Consider the following 18,390-nt stretch of genomic DNA (forward strand, 5'->3'; position numbering starts at 1 on the left):
TGTAGCACTTTTCTGGACAGTCCACTTAAACTACTTTACAGGTAATGGGGACTCCCCTCCACCTGTAAAGATGATGTGACAACAGCCACAGTGTGCCAGTACACTCACCACACACCAGCTCTCAGTGGGGAGGAGAACAGAGTGGTGAAGCCAGTTCAGAGATGGGGATTATTAGGAGGCCATGATTGGTAAAGGCCAGGGGGAAATTTGGCAGGACACTCTTTTCGAGTAGGGATTTTTAATGACCATAGAGTCAGTACCTTGGTTTTATTTCTCATCCAAAGGACGGCGCCTTTTTACAATATAGTGTCCCCGTCACTGTACTGGGGCATTAGGACCCACATGGACCACAGGGTGAGCGCCCCCTACTGGCCCCCACTAACACCTCTTCCAGCAGCAGCCTTAGTTTTTCCTAGGAGGTCTCCCATCCAGGTACTAACAAGCCTCACACCTGCTGAGCTTCAGTGGGCTGCCAGTTGTGAGTTCCAGGGTGATATGGCTACCGGCGATTTGCAGTTCTAATGTGCTAGCAACCCGACTATAGAGAAGATTGCTATGGGAGTTTTAAGGGCCAGAATATGAGGACCCCAGTTAAATATCTCATATGGAGGATGACAATTCCTACAGGACAGCTTCCGTGCTTCTGCTTCCATAGGGAACAGTTCAGCGATATTGAAAAAGTCACTTGTTTTGTTCCTTCAGGGCTCAAAAACTTCGCAATTCCACCACTATGTTCAATGGGCTTTAAAGACAAAGTCCACCTCAGTGCTACTGTCAAAAGCCTTCACAGAATGTGGATACATATTACATGTATTGACACACATATTCAAAATATAATTACTGTCAATTAATACATTTCTGAATAATGTATCTTAGCCAATCACTTTATTTCTTAGAGATAAGTTCTTCCCAAAAGAAACTTTCAATTACCGGGTTGAAATTTGATGCCCTATAAATGTTTACAGTAAAGTATTTGTATCAGTAGGGAAAGGTATTAGAAATGCTCGATATTAGTTCATAAATAGTGGCTGAAGTATGATGGTCAAAGTAGGTTAGTTGTAGTTTATTGGCCACTGTGTATGTACACCTGCCACCTTTATGCATAGTACTGAACAGACCCGAGTAAACAGTTCAAATGTCAATGTTTCTTTATAAATCAAATCCAGACATAATATTTACTTCACCAGATGGACAAATAAAAAAACAAAGATGTTACCATTTGGGCCACAATACAAAAGCAACTGTACATATTGTTGGCTGTTCTGACTGGTGCTTTCCATCCAAATGCAAATAAACATTTTTTTTACCACAAATAAATATAACACATCGAATTCCAAAACGTTTTTATTTCTGCATTTGGTCCCCGTGTTTAAACCCATTTTTCCAGATTGCTGCACATGATCAGGAGGATCTGTTAACTGAGACAGTGGCGTTTTCCCATAACAACTTGAGTTGTTAGCCTTCTTAGGATACAGAGGACGCCTAGGCATTGTTTTAAAACAGTATTTCAAGTATTATTTTGAGAATTCCAATGATGATGGTCCAAAGTACTGATTCTTCCTCCTGTATGTCCTCCGCAGAGACCTCCTGGTACCTTTTCTGTTTCCCCATGTCTTCTGGAGAATAAGAGCCTTTGGTAAAAGGATCCTCATGGACAGTCTGGTCATAATAGACTCTCATTTCAAACTCACTTTCCTGGTGAAAAGGGTGCCCATAAATGCCAATGCCCACGGGGCGTGAAAAATCCATGGGCACCACGACTACGTCTTGACCACAGGTGACCGACTGCAGTTTGTAGGTGTCAAAACTGGGGTGCAGGGTGCTATCAGAAACATAAAGGTCAGCATCACCTTTGAGGCTCTGCATGTGCAGGATGATCTTGCCATTGTGGTTTAGTCTTAAGTAGCTGTAGTTCCCTGCACCGATATGCCCCTGTACCACATGCAGGAGAACCCATTCATCAGGAATGACTTCCTCCTCAAAGCTGTGCAAGAAGCACCAGGCCTGTGAAAGGAACAGCACTGTGCACAATTTACTCCAGTGCAGCACCATGATTGGGAAAGGCTTTCCTCAAGGAAGGGAACCCAACCTCTATCATCTGTCAATGGCCTGCAATAAAGAAAAACCGCAGTTTAGTCCCAGGTACCGACACAAGCAATAAAACTATGATCACACGAAAAAATAAAAATGAGATTAACTTAAAATCTCTGGACATCATTTCTTCATAATGCACGACCTGTTCCATAACTGGCTTGTTGTATTTCTTTGGAAATCACATTTTACAGCCCAGTTCCACATGCACTCTAATGTATCAGAATAAGTAGCACAGCAGGGCGCAGCAGAAATAGATTTCATTTACATGTATGAGGAAGAATACAAATTAAAGGAACAAACTAGCAAACCTCTCAAGGCAGTGATTTTAAATTGTATGACATATAAGCCTAAATAAAAACCATGCTGTAGTTTCTATACCTGGTTTGAAGAGTCATACCAAACACCCAGACTGTAAGCTGACACCTGTGGTAACATGGAAGCTCATATCCAATCCCTACTATGGCTTCACAGCGTCTGAGCTATTAATAGTACAGAAGCATTTGCGTTCATAAGCACCAGTAATGCACTGCTTGTAATAACACATATTATATCTGACAGTTTACAGTTCTCCTTTTGTAGACATTTGCATGAAAATTGCAGACTCACGGACAAGAAGCTGGTGCCTGGGTGAAGCTGTCCTAGAATAATTATGTTTCTTACTCATTTTGCCAAGAGCAGAAAATAATATCTTAGGATTCTGAGGAAACCAGAGTTCATGAGATCAATAATTTAGGAACTGGGGAAAACAAAACTGCTGTCTCAGTTTCGTTTTCACTCATGAATTATAAGATAATTTACTCATACAGTATATTACTTGTCATCACAGAATCTCAAGAGATAGTAGAAAAGCCTCAATTAGATGATGTATTCAAGTTCACTGTAAACCCTGTCGATTTCTGCCGAGTTCAGTCCAATTAAAAATAATATATTGATTAAAAACAGATATATGGTCAGTATGTAAAAATGTATATTTGAGAACGTATATGATATCTCACAAAGGCATTCTGACTGAAAATATAAGAAGTTAAAAGATGAGAATGGCTTACTGGTAAAACATAAAAAGACACATACTTTGTTTACTGTAAAGAAACAAACACCCCTTGCTTTATGGGCAACAGATCCTGCAGTTTTTATCTTGTTACATTAGTAACCATTCGTTAAGTGTTGCATTGGTCAAGTAAAGCAAAGCATCAGTTCAGTTAAGTGGCACCCAAAGACACCAGAGTTCTGCAGCACTGGTCTTGACCCATCTCAGCTTATATAGGGACCAAAGTGTTCCAACGCAACAGTAGTTTGTAATACCAGCCACGCAGATCTCTTCCACATCTGTCCACTTGATCATCATTAAATGTGGGATTAATTTCACAGGCACTTGCACTATCAACCCTAAACCAGCTGATTAGAAAAACAAAGATGCAGACTTTCAAGCGTACCAGCTACAGCAATCAACTTAGGCCTACAAACCGAACTTTTTTTTTCTATTACATATGAAGATATGGAGGGGAATATGGTTGGCTTTAAAGATCCGGGTTTTTTTCTTTAAATCGATGTTTCATCACTAAAGAAATAAAATGCGATTTTGCCATTGGCTCAGGATCCCAGCTTATTTCACCAACATTTTAGCATAAGCCCTAAAGGTAGAACAAAGTTCAATTTACAGTACGTGCGCTACAGTACAAGCTGCTTAGAAACAAAGAAGTCACTTGTAAAATATAAAAGGCATCTGTTGTTGCTACGGAGCTCCGGGTGAACAGTATAAATAATGTCACGCTCTTCGCGTTTATAAAAAGAGCAAGGCTTAGATATTGTAGAACTGCGTCGAATTAAAAATAAAAACCCTTTAGCACTCAGCCCAATGTCCTTCCGTAAACATAAGCGTGATCTGAAAACAAAAACTGACAAACGTCAGCATTTGACAGCGGTCAAAGACGGCCACAAGCTGAAAAAAGTTAACTTAAGACTAGAGCTCTTACGATACACCCTGAACAGCGATCCTTGCTTAGGACAATTAAACCCCGAATAACGATTAATCACGTAGAAAATAAAAACTACAAATGCACGTGCAAAAAAAAAATTAAAACAAACCTTTACCATAACTCAACCTTGTTATGTTTAACACGATTCTTACCGAAAGCAACTCTTGCTCCATTTCTCCACCATGCCAGGAGGCACGCAAATACCGTTCAACCTCGCGAGAACGCAAGGCCTCTCGTTCAACTACCATAGATAGAACAAGATTTCTAGATGTGCTATAGTCACGCTCGCTCAGACGTGTAGTCCGTTACCATATTGGTAGAGTATATAATACAGTCCCTTATTGTCCGTAAAAAAACATAGTCCTGAACTATGAAACTACTTAATCAGTATATATTGAATTCTAATCAGTATAATCAAACCTTCAACAAGACACTCTAAAATCCCAAATCCTAAAACAGCTTTGTAAAACAAACACAGGGAGTTTTCACAACTTATGAATTCATGACAGGTTTCTCCCCATGTTAGAATATATGCTGGGCTGTAAAACATTTTTTTACTTACAACTTATTAAAACTTTATATACACAACTAATTATATGCTAATCAAAACACCACAATAATGGAACTGTGAGGCTGATCTGTAGACTCACACAAAATTCAGGTCATGGTGCTCTTCTGTACTGGGTAATCAAATCTACAATACAGAACCATATTGATACAATATATTGGATCATAATGTGTGTTCAATTTAAAATAAGTCAAATATATCCATCCATTTTCTAACCATTCTATCCAGTGCAGAGTGACAGGGGACCTGGAGTCTATCCCAGCAAGTAATGCTGGACACCAGTCCATCGCAGGGCAGACACACACACACACCAGGGCCAATTTTCCCAGATGCCAATTAACCGACCATCATTTTTTGGGGACTGTAGGAGGAAACCCAAGCAAACAGAGTGAGAACATGCAGACAGCATCCCAGGTCCAGAACGCCTGTCCCCTGTAAATTGCACTGACTCCCTGTGAAATGTATAGAGGACTGTTTACATGTTTCTCCTGAATATATATAAGATGCTGAATGGTCCAGCCCCGGGTTCTGTTCAGGAGTTATCTCTTGCATACAGTCCAGCTCTTCACGTTACAGTACATCAGTTTTCCCACTCTGCCCAGTTCTGCGGAAATTCTTCAAAGATACTGAGACCCAGTTCAATTCAGTTTACTTGTCGTGTGCACTAGTGCAATGCAAAGTTTATTTATATGTATGCTCCGATTCACAGACACTAAGGAATCACCCAAAGTTTATTTAGATCCAAATAAGGTGTACCTAAGTTTGAGTAAAAAAATATTGATCCGATATCCGCAAGCAAGAGCAGGTTGGATACAAAAAGCCCACAACACAAAACACACAAAGACGTACAGACAAGGAGCCACGTGCAACACGTCGGCACTCTCCGGGGCTATGTTGTCAACATTTTAAAACTTTCTATCTTACACTAAAGCTTTTGATATCGAATTCCCTTTTACTCTTGGTTTCAGTAAAACCGCATACTGTTCAGTGCACAGTGTTTCTCGAGAAGCGCGCATAAATCTGACTGTATTGTCAGAATAGTCAAGTTTTTTTCTCCTATGAAAAGTGTCTTTTCATAACATGATATGACCCTTGTGCACAATGAAGTTATGTTCTTGTCGAACCTGAAAGATATTTTATATGCTGCAGATTTCGAAGGCGCGCGCCGTAGAGTAACTACGGTAACGGCTTCCAGACGGACATGCGCGTTTGCATTTCCAGCCCTCTTCCGCTTCCTTTCTGCCTCCTCTGGTCGGCTTGTGGAGGTTGTTGATAATGGTTTGTGTTACACGTGCTGGCATTTTTCAGCGTTTTCCGTGATCTCAAAGAGCAGGGGACACAAGATTTGTTCATTCTCGAGTACTTTCGCGTCTAGCCTTTGCAGTTTTCCATCCGAGAGACGCCCCCATCCACTTATTCCGATCACGTTAACTAGTAGGAGTTAGAAGCCAAGACGTCTTCACTGACTCTTACCTGTGTAATTTGTCGCCGAATAAAACTGTAATGAAATTGGAAGTACATTAAATGTTCATTGGGGTTCAGGGCTAGGTTGGCTGGTTGTTATTTTTTTTTTGGCTTCGCATTTTTTGGGGTGTTTTGTCAAGCATTCCGCGTTTCCCGGGGATTTCTTGTTGTTGGCTACGTTTTTTTTTACATAATGGGGGCTTACTTGTCGCAGCCCAACACTGTAAAAACCACAGCCGATGGAGGGAATACAAGTCTTAGCTACGGATTTGCAGCCATGCAAGGCTGGCGGGTTTCAATGGAGGTAAGAGCTCTCCGTCGCTGGCTTTATAAAGGTCCTTGGCGCTCCGAGCTGAAACACGGGGCACAATCCCACTCATTCTCTCCACTTTTGATAAAACCCTCCCGGCTTTTCGAACACCTCATCTTGGCACTTGGGAATCTTAAAACACTTCAGTTTTTTTTAAGCTCTTCTATTAAATTGCCTAACACCCTTTGAGAGAAAGCTAGAAACGTGCTGGCTTTGTTATTCGTCTACTTTTACGGCGCGGGAATTGAATGAAAATATTTTGTTACCTCTAGAAACGCAAGCCGTTGTTTTATTTACTCCGGATCTGATTTTCCACAGTCCGAGACTCCTTCTGGCGCTTTAGTCTTACACAGTTTTGAGCCTCCGCGTTGAATTCTCCCCCCGACCACGTCACGGGCACTTGTAGCTCAGTCATCGGAGCATTTCGCAAACTCCCAGGTGCCGAGTCTGCTCCCCATAGCTGGCCTTCAAGACTTTTTTAGACTTCATGCTTACGGTATTGGAGGAGGTTGAGGCGAAAAAGCTGTGCTGCAGATAAATGGCATTCTAGAAGAATTATTGGGATCTGTCTGCAAATATAGGAAAATGTGGATGTACACGACAGAGCAGGGGATCTCCAGCCTTTATCTTCAAGGGTTGAATTAAGCCATTACATTTACATACCAACCAGAGCTGTGAAATGGCTGTGGGGGTTAATCATTGTAGGCATCTGTATTAACCTATGCTAGCATGGAGATAGTGCTGCTATTCTTGAGCAATCCTACAACCATTATGAGTGTTTGCAAGCAGTAGGCCAGATGTCTGATAATGACTTATACTCATTTAGAATTCATGTCCCTTGTCATACTAGCATATCTGAAATAAAACGTATAGACAGCTGAAGCACCCTGTTACATCGGTACGTTTTACAAAATTCTATGCACATGTTTTTCATGCAAGCCTGAAATGCACCGCATTGACAATCCATCACGTGCTGCAACACGGAGGCTTTGAATACCAGCTTCAGACAGCCCTGGAGATGGAGATTATGAAAGGCAACTCTTTTCACAGGGAGCTGGTGGTGTATTGATAACCAGCTGTGTACCCATAACAGGGGAGATGAGTCTCTGAGTCTTTGAAAGAAAAGTCGGAACTGCTGGCTCTTATTTACAAACAGCTTTAAGTGACTGAATTGAAGGGCTTTATTCTTCCTTTCAAACTGGAGCTCTTTGGTTTGCCTTGAACCAGTGAAGCTGCCTGTGCTCTGTGCCTCAGCTCGGAAGGACTCTTCCCCGAGCACGGATTCACTCATCTAGGTGTCACGGGTTCGAGTCAGGGACACGTCGCTCGCCGACAGAAGCACTGGTGCTCAGCCGGTAATGAGGGTAGTGTTGGCTCGCTCGGCTCTCGGCGGCGCTGGCGATCCTGTGGTCTGTGGTCTCTGGGCTACCTGCGAGCGCGCGGTGCCGTCGATGGGGGAGTGCCTCTCCTCTCCCTGGGGCTGGACCTCCAGCCCTGGACTGAGGCTCAAAGGTGGGCGAGTCGGAGGAGCCATCTACAAAAGGCTTTCTCCCCTTGTATGTGGTCCAGGGGGATTGTTTTCGTGTCCCGTGGCTACACGCAATTTAAGGTTATAACGGAGAAATAATTGCCAATACTAAGATGTTAAAAAAACTGCTCGCGCCCATCTTCTTCTTTTTAAGGGGCGATGGACTGCTGCCGTTTGTTGGACTTTTGCTCCGTGAAGTGATGTTGTTTTGTTTCCTCTTTCCAGGATGCTCATAATTGTATTCCAGACCTGGATGAGGAGACAGCCATGTTCGCGGTGTACGATGGGCACGGAGGTAGTATCGGCAAACAAGGGGGGAACTGGCTTGTTTTATTCTGCTGTATTGTCCTGCACTGTTTTTACTGGTCTTGGAACACCTTAGGTTTATACACAGTGACAGTGTAGGTTGCTAGCAGCCAGGAGACTATTTGACAAATACACTCAGTCCCCTCTTTACAGAAAGGTTGTTTTTTTAAAGCCTTTTCATACTTCAAGTTGTTCTTAAGTCAGCACAATTTCTGGAAGCTTTAACATGTTCCAGAATTCTCTGTCCACTGAATAATTGTCCCAGTAGTCAGATGATTAAGACCAAGAGCATTGCAAAGGCAAGACAGCGTTTTTGTGATCTCCACTTTCATTCCATCTTCTTCTTTTAGGATTTGATTCATCTTTGTCACTTTGCCTATCTCCTTCCTCAGCCATTTTTGAGGGCATTTATAACTCATAGTAACCTCAAAATCATAAAGCAAAAGTTGGATGTTAACGTTAACACATCCACGCTGCCAGTCAGTCAGCAGCTCACTGTACCCAGTAACATTGAGCAGCAGCAGCCCTTCAGTATGCTAGTGAGCGATACAGTGAGTTAATTCACCACTCCATCATGTGAAATTCTTCAGATTTCTTGGGGATTCTGTTCATGTGCTGTTCTTATGTACGGATGTGCATATCTTGATCGTTTGTATGTTGAGGACTGAGTGTATTTGATAGAATTAACTGAGCAAATGTTTGAAACATTCATTTTTTCACTCTTAAGCATTTTAGTTAGTATAATGTTCAATTCTTCCTTGATTCATACAAAGACTTGTACCAATCAATATCACCATACAAAGATTGGGAAGAAAAAACACCTATAATGCCGGGAGGCGAATAAGTCAGTTTGCCCACAAGGAGAATAAGCCTCCATTTTGTACCTGAAGGCTCTCGGGGTCTCTGTGTGGTTCCAGTCCTGGATGAACTGTAGCAGCGTCTTTCTGGTCGCTGATGGAAGAAGAATGACTGTGAGCTCCAGCAGCCTAGTAAAGAGGCGCTGATGGCCCTTCTGTCACTAAAGAGGGCAGTTACCTGTTGGGCTTTAAGTAAAATTCCCTTCAGAACCAGGGAGATGTCCTTTTACAATTCGCCCAGAATGACCTCTCGTTTGTATCGCTCTGTATGTTATAATGAAAGGAGCTTTTGCTGGGGAAGAGAAATAGCTGAACGAATGGATTTCTAGTAAGAAGAGTGTTTGGTTTTCCTTGTCCCTGTAAAAAAACACCTTGTGTGATTGTCGTTTCAAAGGTGAAGAAGTTGCTTTATACTGTTCCAAATACCTCCCTGAAATTATAATGGAACAGAAGACGTACAAGGATGGCAAGCTACAGAAGGTAAGGTTAGACGTGTGTTAGAACCTTTTCCAGCTCGTGGGCGGAGCTTTCTCTTCTAAACAATTCCTGAACTTTAATGAGGCACAATTAAACTAGTAGCGATGGCAGAGGATCACTTCTGGCTGATGATGTTTGTGTGCCTAAACGTGAATAGATGTTTCTACTAGCCAGCGATGCTGTCCGAGGCCTCTTGTGTGAAGCCTGTTCGGGTACTTTTTTTAAAGTTAGAGGGCTACAGCCATCACGGATGGGAATTGACATGGGCTGTAGTATGTTGTGACTTTCTTGTGGTTTAAAAAAAAACAGTAAAATAACCATAGACAAAAGTTGAAATCCTGTAAAAACGAGCTTTTCTAGGTATACCTAGTTACCTAGAAAAGCAGAATTAAATTAATTTTGTCCTAAGTGCTAAAGTGAGCTCCGAAAGTGTTTCCCAGCAATGCATTAGACTTTTATATATAGAACTTTGAGCCAAACTCAAATTCTTCACCGGTGAACCAGCTCATAGTACAGTGAGCAGCAAGGTAGCACGAGAAGTTAGTTATTCGGACTGAAGCAAAACTTGTTTCCTGTTAGGCTCCAGTGTGCGTGGTGCAGATTCCTTGGGGTTTGACACTGATCTGTGGTTTGAAATGTGCTCTAGGCTCTAGAAGACGCCTTTCTGGCCATTGATAGCCGGATGACCATGGATGAAGTGGTCAAAGAGCTGGCGCAGATTGCTGGCCGACCTCAGGAGGATGAAGTGAAAGAGAGAGTGGCTGATGAAGACGACGGTAAGATTCCCTTTGAGCGCCGTATCGTGTCAGATAGAAGGCATTGAATTGCGTACATTTGCATTTTGAAAGGTAGTAGATGTGCTGCATAGGTTGTGACCTAGAGCCGCTAGAGTCAGTGTTTGAATAGAAAGAAATACAACCTTGCTCTCTGTAAAGTGCCTGTAGTCTTACTGAATTCAATTAAATGTTTTAGATAATATTTCCTACAAGAGAGCAGTAAAACGTGGTTTGTTGCAACAATGCCAGCTGTGCACTGATGTGCTGTTATTCCTACGTGCTGTTTTACAACACATTATTTATAAAGCGTCTTTCCAGGTCAAAGCTCTGCTAAGGCGAGAGCACGCCTGTGAACGGTAATGATGTTGTCACATGGTTCATGCCTGTTTCTTCCTCCGTCTTCGTCGGCGCAGTCGACAACGAAGAGGCGGCCCTGCTGCACGAAGAGGCCACGATGACGATCGAGGAGCTGCTGATCCGCTACGGGCAGAACCTCAACTCGATCAAAAACGCGAAGAAACCCTGCCACCCCACGAAGAAAGCAGCCGGGCCGGAGGACGGAGAGGACGCCTGTCCGGACAAGGACATTAACGGGGAGGCCGGGGGCACGAACTCGGAGCCGGGCGGAAAGAACGGCAAGCCCAAACCCGCGGCAGGGAAGAGCTCCGGCTCGGACGCGAGGGGCAGCCGGAGTTCTGGCGACGGGGGGTCGGGCCCCTGCCCCGCCGATAAACCCCAGGCCGAGGGGGAGGCCGCGTCGCCCACGGGGGACGCCGGACCCTCCTGTTCCTCCTCTGCGGCGCAGCCACAGTGGAGCTCCAAGTCCAAGTTCTTTGAGGACAGTGACGAGTCAGAAGAAGCAGAGGACGAAGAGGAGGAAGACAGCGAGGAAGAGGTGCGTGTGACAGGATTCTGGGCTTCGACGTTTCTCCCCAAATCTTACTATCGCAAAACACGCTTTCACAGTACTTGGTTAACAATGCCTGTCTGCTCTACCATGATGAAAAGAACTGATCTGTTTCGGGGGTCAAGATTTCATATTCACAGTTGTGTGACTATAATATTTCTACTTCTGAACAGAAGGTTAGACAAATTTCTGAAACCACTGATTAAATTACTTGTAGTTTTCAGTAAGCATTTTGTACTTGTTTGCAGGTGATGTGTAAAGTTTAAATGTCAATAGAAACCCAATTAAAATAAACAAGCTACTAAAATTGTATTGCAATTCACATAGATCGGAGCTTTGACAGTGATAGTCTCTGTTGATCTTTCTGGGTTACAAGAGAATCCTGTCCTTCATTCTCAGTTTAGTCATTTCTGACTGCATTCTTGTAAAGAAACTTTGAGGCATTAACAGTGTGTTTCACGGTTCAAGATTAAATATTTTCTCTCGTAAAGGATGGAAGCGAGGAAGATGAAGGAGAATACAGCAGTACAGAGGAAGATGAAGAGGAGGAGGACAGTGACGCAGAGGATGAAGAAATGTGCCTTCCTGGAATGGATGGAAAAGAGGAGGTATTTCCTTGTTTCTGTTCTATGTAGTTCCTTGTTCTATTCTGTTCTATGGGTACGTAGATTAAAAAATTTCATTACTGAGAACTTCTTGTCTTATTTGGGTAACAAAAAACATGAGATTTTTTTAATTGAAAATATCAAACATTGAACTTTTTCCAAAGTCCATGAGTTACATCCAAATAAAATCATTTAAATTTCTTTTGAAAATCAGAACTTTCAGAGGATTTTCTGTCTTGATACTTTGTGATTGAAAAAACAAGAGTTTAGCTTGATTCAAGCATGTCAACTTCAAAAAAACATCTCTCAAACTACAATGCAGTCTATCTGGCAAGCTTAATTTCTTTCTAAATTTGCCCTGCAAAGGTAGGGTATGTAGAACAGAAATTGAAAAGAAAAAGGTTAAGGAGGATTTATGCAAACTCGCAACAAGATCCAGAAAACTCCTTTCTCGAAGCAGATGCAGCGCACAGATTTCCAGATTGTAAGTTGTACTCAATACACCTGTGGATAAAGGTCTGCAGAGATGGTGGGGATTTGGAACACCAGGACTCTGTACATTGCTCTCCCTCGTGTTTAGCCCGGCTCAGACAGTGGGACCACAGCAGTTGTAGCTCTGATCCGAGGAAAACAGCTGATTGTGGCCAACGCCGGCGACTCGCGCTGCGTGGTGTCCGAGAAGGGGAAAGCAGTGGACATGTCCTATGACCACAAGCCAGAGGACGAGGTGGAGCTGGCGAGGATCAAGAACGCAGGCGGCAAAGTTACTATGGATGGGAGAGTCAACGGGGGGCTCAATCTCTCCAGAGCCATTGGTAAGAGCTGTTTTATTTTCCTGTGTGAGATAGCACCATTATTATATATATATAAATAGCACGTCTCATGGTGCATCAGCTCAAGGATTTGGAAGATCTGGGTGCTTGGATCATTATATTAGATGTAATGCTTTTCAGTCAGCTATCTTGTAGAATTCAAAGGAACCAACCGATAGCTTTTTGATAGTGCCAGGCATATTTATCTTAAATTCAGTAATGCTGAAAAACATCCCACTATGTTCTCTGAAGATTTACCCACCTTGTCTTGGGTGAACAGGTTTTCGGGGTTCTCTAGTGTTGAAGACGGTGCAGTCCATTTGATAAATGGTCAAAACATGATGGCTTCTGTTCACATTTGCTGGATGCAACCTGAATCGGTTCAGCCATCCATCCATTTTGGATTGTAGGTTTTGGAGGAAACCCACACGAACACAGGGAGAATATATAAACTCCACAGAGATAGCAGTCCAGGTCCAGGATTGCACCCAGGGACCCAGTGCCGCAAGACAGCAATGCTAATGTGCCGCCTGAATAAGTTATTGTGATGTTGTGTTATTTCAGGCGATCACTTTTACAAACGGAATAAAGCCCTGCCTCCCGAAGAGCAGATGATTTCAGCTTTACCCGATGTCAAAGTGTTGACTCTGAACAAAGACCATGACTTCATGGTCATTGCCTGCGATGGAATCTGGTAAGTAAGGAGAGGGGTTGCTGGGGAGGGAAATCAGTCAATCAGTTCATTCCTGACTTGCAGGAAGGGTGAAACTGCAAATGTTATACATTTTGAAAAGTGTAGAAACTTGCATTCGTCATTTAGTAGTTACACATTCTTAAAGGCATGATAACCCAGAATGAAGAATGATCTCAGAAGAGACACAGTGCACCCACCTACACCACGATCTTTCTGGCTTTTTATTTCTCTGTGGTTTCTTTATATTTTAGGTAAGTATGGACAGCATGTCTCTGAACAAATGTCATTCTCTTCTGCAGGAACGTCATGAGCAGCCAGGAAGTAATAGACTTTGTCAGTGAGAGAATAAAGCCAAATGAAAATGGTGAAGTTCGACTACTGTCCTCCATTGTTGAAGAGGTAGGTTATGTATTCCTTGGAGCAACACTTAAACGTAAAGAGAGAATTTAAATAAGGTTATGATGACCTTAATGTGCATCTTCTCCACAAGGGCACAGAAATATTCAAACGCTTGTCTGTTGCTTTGATATTCAGGTGCTAGCAGTTCTTAAATGAGCCAGGTCTCCATGCAATACGGCCGTATTCTAAGCTGTAAAAATGGCCGTTGCAAATATATTAATTCCAACTTAAAGAAAAACCAGGCGAGACTGGCCCAAATCATTGCTAGATGCTGTTTCCTCTCTCGTGGCAGCTGCTGGATCACTGCTTGGCTCCCGACACCTCAGGGGACGGAACCGGATGTGACAACATGACCTGCGTCATCGTCACCTTCACGCCACAGCCCTCCTCCAGCCCGGCCGAGGGGAGCAAGAAGCGCAAACCAGAGGAGAGCGCAGCCGAGAAAAATGGGAACGACAGCAAGAAGTCTAAAACAGAATAGCCGTCCCGTTAAATGGGTTGATCCTTTTTAGAAACAAATCAGACTTCAGACTTTTTTTCCTTATTTTTTTTTAAAGGATTTTTGCCGAAGTATTCAGCTTTGAAGAATGTCCTTGTTCATCGGGGGGATTTCTATTAGATTATCTTAAATATGGAGAAATTGTACATGTAAATCAGGAACTGTTCGTTAATTTTTATTTTCCATCAGTCTGTTTAGTATGTCATATGTTGTCGTCCCCCTCCCCCCCCTCCTTGCCACATGATCATAAACATGCCTCTCCCATGATATTCCAGTACTCAAATATGAACTACAAAGAAGGATTATGTTTTAAGAAAGATGAAAGACGTCTGTGGATTTCAATGTACAATGTAACATGTATATATGTTCTTTTCCATATTTGTCAACTTTTAGTCTAAAGATTGCATTAACTTTTTTTGGGTAATTGTGGAGCAATGTGACATATGGTGCCTATTCCTTCAACACCAATATGTAAGTACATTCAAATACATTTTTTTAAAAAATTAACATGCAGAAAAGATCTGGTCTGTTTTGTTTTGGATTTTTATTTTCCAGTAGAAAGCTTAAGCATATGGGAAGCCGAAGTCTCACCTCAAAGATCCCGACAGCTTCAGGGATCTTTGGTTTTATATCCAGCTCAGTTCTCATTACCTTAATTAAACGCGTTATTGGCTTGGTTAGTCAAAATGAGCGAGCTCTTCAACCTCCAATTGCAGACAGACCCATAGATCCTGGAGGGTCAGGGTTCTCCAGGACCAGAGCTAGGGGCCACTGATCTAAAGAAATCTTTTAGTCTTATTTCTGATTCTTATTCATTCAGGGATTTCAAAACAAGGCTTCCCAATGTGGTCCGTTTGGTTTGCCAAAAAGCTAAATTGTTTTTTAGCAAAGGAAATGAAAGGATAAGAAAATGAATTCCCATGATGGATATTGAAGGTAAATATTTTGTGTCAAGCACTTAGTTGTAATGAGACTATAGTGTACCTACAAAGAGAGAGATGATGGAATTTAGAAAATTGTTTCATCTGGGGGGAGTCTGGCTTTATTCCTGGAGGACCATTGTTTTTTGTCTGATATCAGACCCACATTTACAGCTAAATGGTTTGTCTCACCTGATGTACTAATGAAATTTAGGACTTCTCTCCAAGCCTTCAAATGGATTGTGGGCATTGTGCTGTGTGAATAAAGTCCAATTTGACCTCAAAGGCGAAGTATTCGAATAATTAGAAAGGGGTCTTAACAAAATGCTCTGTGGCCCCTGAGGACCTGACATCCTCCCTGCCTTACAGTCAGTGTTCCGCGTTTTTGGTTCTTGTTTTATAGCAACCTACCTCCCTTCAAAAAGCCATTATCAGCCATTGTGTCTTTACTAAACCACACCTGAGAATGTATTCACTGTCCCCTGGGTAGATATATTGGCTATAATTGTTTTCAGTATTGTAATTTTTCCAGTATTATATATCGGGATGTCTCCCTTCACCGCTGGTGCAAATAAATGCCCGGCAGTATGGAGCTATAAGTTGGGAGCGTACAGGACTGAAAGTAATGAAACAAGCAATGACATTAGTGATCAGTATTTCCACCTGTCAACTCCTGCAGGAACTCGTGGCACCAAACTGTGAGGCTGAGAACTTAATTGCAAGGCAGCTCTCCTTGTTTCATAATTGCTGTGTTTTTACCTGGGAAGCAGAGCCAAAGGTAAGTTAGGTGTCACATGAACAAAGTAAACACTGAAAATGTAGCCTTACACTGTAACGCAGTTAATCAGACCCCTTTTGAAGCTGCAAAAAAAGCGAAGACTTCAAATAAATCTAGAGGCTTTGGAATATCTTTCACTGGCCTAGCTGATCGGTTTCAGAGGGCAGTCAGTAATTCCTGGTTGGCCATTCCTCAGGAGTCACAGAGTTTCTATTTTTACTTCGTTTTTGCTATTTTTAAAGAATTATTTGACCGCAGTGGACTTCATCTCTAAGTCCTCCCGAACTGTGATGTCCGGGGCTGAACCGGGCCTATACTGCTGTAGCACGTAAGAAGGAGATGACCACACATCTACCTCTACGATGTAGTCTTATCAAAAAGCACAATGGTGCACAACTCCAGTTCCCAAGAGCAAGAATCCAGGAGGGTTTCTTTTAAATCATCCGCAGATGAAGATCTTTGAGACGTTTGAAATTGGTCCATTTAAATTATTATGCTCTTAATGATCTCATTGAGCTGAAGAGGTGAGAGAAAAACTGACAGACATTGCAGACCTCTGAGACTAGAGTTGTGTGCCACTAAACTAGATCTCTGAAATCTTTATTAGTATCTTGATTTTTTCATGTTTGTCTTAATGGTGTCTCTTTCTTCTCTCTCTCCAGGCTTTCTGCAACGGGTCAATTGCAAACATTTTATATATGAAGTATTTTAAATGTATATATATATTGGAACTTTTCCAAAGCATCTTTGTATTAGTTAGGATGTTTAAAACAGTTCAGAAATCAGATGACATTGTTTCTTGCATTGTCAATAAATCTAAAAATGGAAACTAACGTGTCTCAAAACTCTTGTTGGTTTTATAGTGGCAAGGTGGGCTTTCAGGTTTCAGGCACAACGAGGAAACGAGTTTTACTCTGAACACTAAGATTCTAAAATATTTTTGGACTCAAATGTGTTAATGAGGTGTTTTCTTAAGAATTCGTGGTTAAGGAAGAGTTCGCATATATGTATATACTATCAAAAGAAACCACTCACTCGCTCAAGAAAAATAGAAGTACACAGATTCTGGATATTGATTAAACGCTGGCGTTTTGATTGATCGTTTGTGACTCACTATGATACATGCATGAGATGCGATGACTGTTAACTGAGTGAGACGGTTCATTTGGGCACAGATGATGAAGTGATCTAAACCGTTGAATGATGTCTGGTGAAGATCAAGACCGAAACACAGGAAGGAAATCGTGTGCCCTAATGATCAAGAGATCAACGCCTTTGGGATTTAGGATTGATGGACGTTGCATTAAATATATTCACTGTTGCATTGTCATAATCTGGAGAAGAATGTGGTTGATGTCTAGATGTCTTTTAAAAACTCCGACCGTAGTACTTGGATGTTCATCTGACTCAGGCTTGCGTTTTGGAAACATTACTTGTGAATGAGTTACCTGTATTTTAGCCTAAATCAGATTTATCAGATTTTATCATCTTTAATTTTCTATCACTTGCTTATGAAAACGATTATCAAAAACGCGCTTCACTGTGATATGGAGAGCAAGCTGGGGTATGCGAAAAGACAAATTCCTAATGCAAGAAATTGTATATGGCTAATAAAATTATCTTATCTTGTCTTATATTCCGATATCACGATTCAATGCCTGTAAAATGAACACTCATCCGCAGTGCAGAACTATCCCTTTGTAGAGGCACGGTCGGGGTGACTTCAGGGTGAGCTCTAAAATTGTAAAATAAATTTTACAATGAGTTACAAAAAGTTACAATTAACTCAATTTAAGATCTTATTCCTCCACTTTCCCCTCATTATTATTTATGCAAAGTTTTTTTTTCAAAACGTTCCAATAACTGGAAAAGATTCCGGGAAATGACTGTTGCCAATGAATAAGTATGGTTTATGGAGTAATTACACTTTCCAAATAAATGTCAGCGACACCAGCAGATTTATCCGGCAATAATGCAAAGTATTTCCAAGAATGTGTGGGGTGATCCTACATTATCTAGAACTCATCGTGATACTGTTATTTAAACAGGAAAAAAACAAACAAACAAACAAACAAACAAACAAACAAATATCCTCAGTCCGGGAACTGTGTCTGACAATATCCTTCAGTTAGATCAGCGGTCTCTTGTTTGGAAAATGATATGGATTATTGATCTTATTGATTGATTGACCTTATTGATCTTTTCTATCCTGTAGGTCTAAGCGACACAGGCGAAAAGGTCAAACGTTCACATCGTCGGAGCCAAAACAGGCTGAATATGACACTCCGGGCTTCAGCTGGATACACAAACAATAGACTGTAAAAATGCAAATATATCAGAACATGTTGCAGGATGCCTGCCTTTCACACCTGTAAAGGTGCAAACGGACTCTCGTAATTTAATCACGAAAACAGAAGCAT

General features: G+C 41.8%; 2 protein-coding genes across 5 annotated transcripts; one reads left to right on the forward strand and one right to left on the reverse strand.

Moving 5' to 3' along the window:
* Nucleotides 1-1,326: 1,326 nt before the first annotated feature.
* On the reverse strand, nucleotides 1,327-6,701 carry c17h6orf120 (chromosome 17 C6orf120 homolog). 4 transcript variants are annotated; one of them, XM_088610506.1, is made up of 2 exons: nucleotides 6,679-6,701; nucleotides 1,327-2,109 (listed from the first exon to the last, which is right to left on the reverse strand). In XM_088610506.1, exon 2 carries the CDS (start codon nucleotides 2,050-2,052, stop codon nucleotides 1,495-1,497), a length of 558 nt encoding a protein of 185 aa, XP_088466632.1. In that variant the 5' UTR covers nucleotides 2,053-2,109; nucleotides 6,679-6,701; the 3' UTR covers nucleotides 1,327-1,494. The 4 variants fall into 4 exon arrangements, with proteins under 4 accessions (XP_088466632.1, XP_088466629.1, XP_088466630.1 ...); XM_088610503.1 differs by lacking the exon at nucleotides 6,679-6,701 and adding an exon at nucleotides 4,223-4,306; XM_088610504.1 differs by lacking the exon at nucleotides 6,679-6,701 and adding an exon at nucleotides 4,186-4,265.
* On the forward strand, nucleotides 5,863-14,790 carry ppm1g (protein phosphatase, Mg2+/Mn2+ dependent, 1G). The gene is made up of 10 exons (XM_088610499.1): nucleotides 5,863-6,406; nucleotides 8,166-8,235; nucleotides 9,498-9,583; nucleotides 10,227-10,356; nucleotides 10,770-11,251; nucleotides 11,755-11,871; nucleotides 12,449-12,683; nucleotides 13,245-13,374; nucleotides 13,674-13,773; nucleotides 14,066-14,790. The coding sequence occupies exons 1-10, from the start codon at nucleotides 6,296-6,298 to the stop codon at nucleotides 14,252-14,254; spliced, it is 1,650 nt and encodes a 549-aa protein (XP_088466625.1). The 5' UTR covers nucleotides 5,863-6,295; the 3' UTR covers nucleotides 14,255-14,790.
* The last annotated feature ends 3,600 nt before the right edge of the window (nucleotides 14,791-18,390 follow it).

This window comes from Lepisosteus platostomus, chromosome 17 (assembly GCF_059453375.1).
Source record: "Lepisosteus platostomus isolate fLepPlt1 chromosome 17, fLepPlt1.hap1, whole genome shotgun sequence".
Classification (NCBI taxonomy): Eukaryota; Metazoa; Chordata; class Actinopteri; order Semionotiformes; family Lepisosteidae; genus Lepisosteus; species Lepisosteus platostomus.

Excerpts from the sequence above, each read along its gene's own strand:
- c17h6orf120 (XM_088610506.1), bottom strand. The coding sequence starts at position 2,052 with ATGGTGCTGCACTGGAGTAAATTGTGCACAGTGCTGTTCCTTTCACAG.
- ppm1g (XM_088610499.1), top strand. The coding sequence starts at position 6,296 with ATGGGGGCTTACTTGTCGCAGCCCAACACTGTAAAAACCACAGCCGAT. Across the intron at positions 11,252-11,754 it reads AGGAAGACAGCGAGGAAGAG|GATGGAAGCGAGGAAGATGA; the intron begins GTGCGTGTGACA and ends TCTCTCGTAAAG. Across the intron at positions 11,872-12,448 it reads GAATGGATGGAAAAGAGGAG|CCCGGCTCAGACAGTGGGAC; the intron begins GTATTTCCTTGT and ends CCTCGTGTTTAG.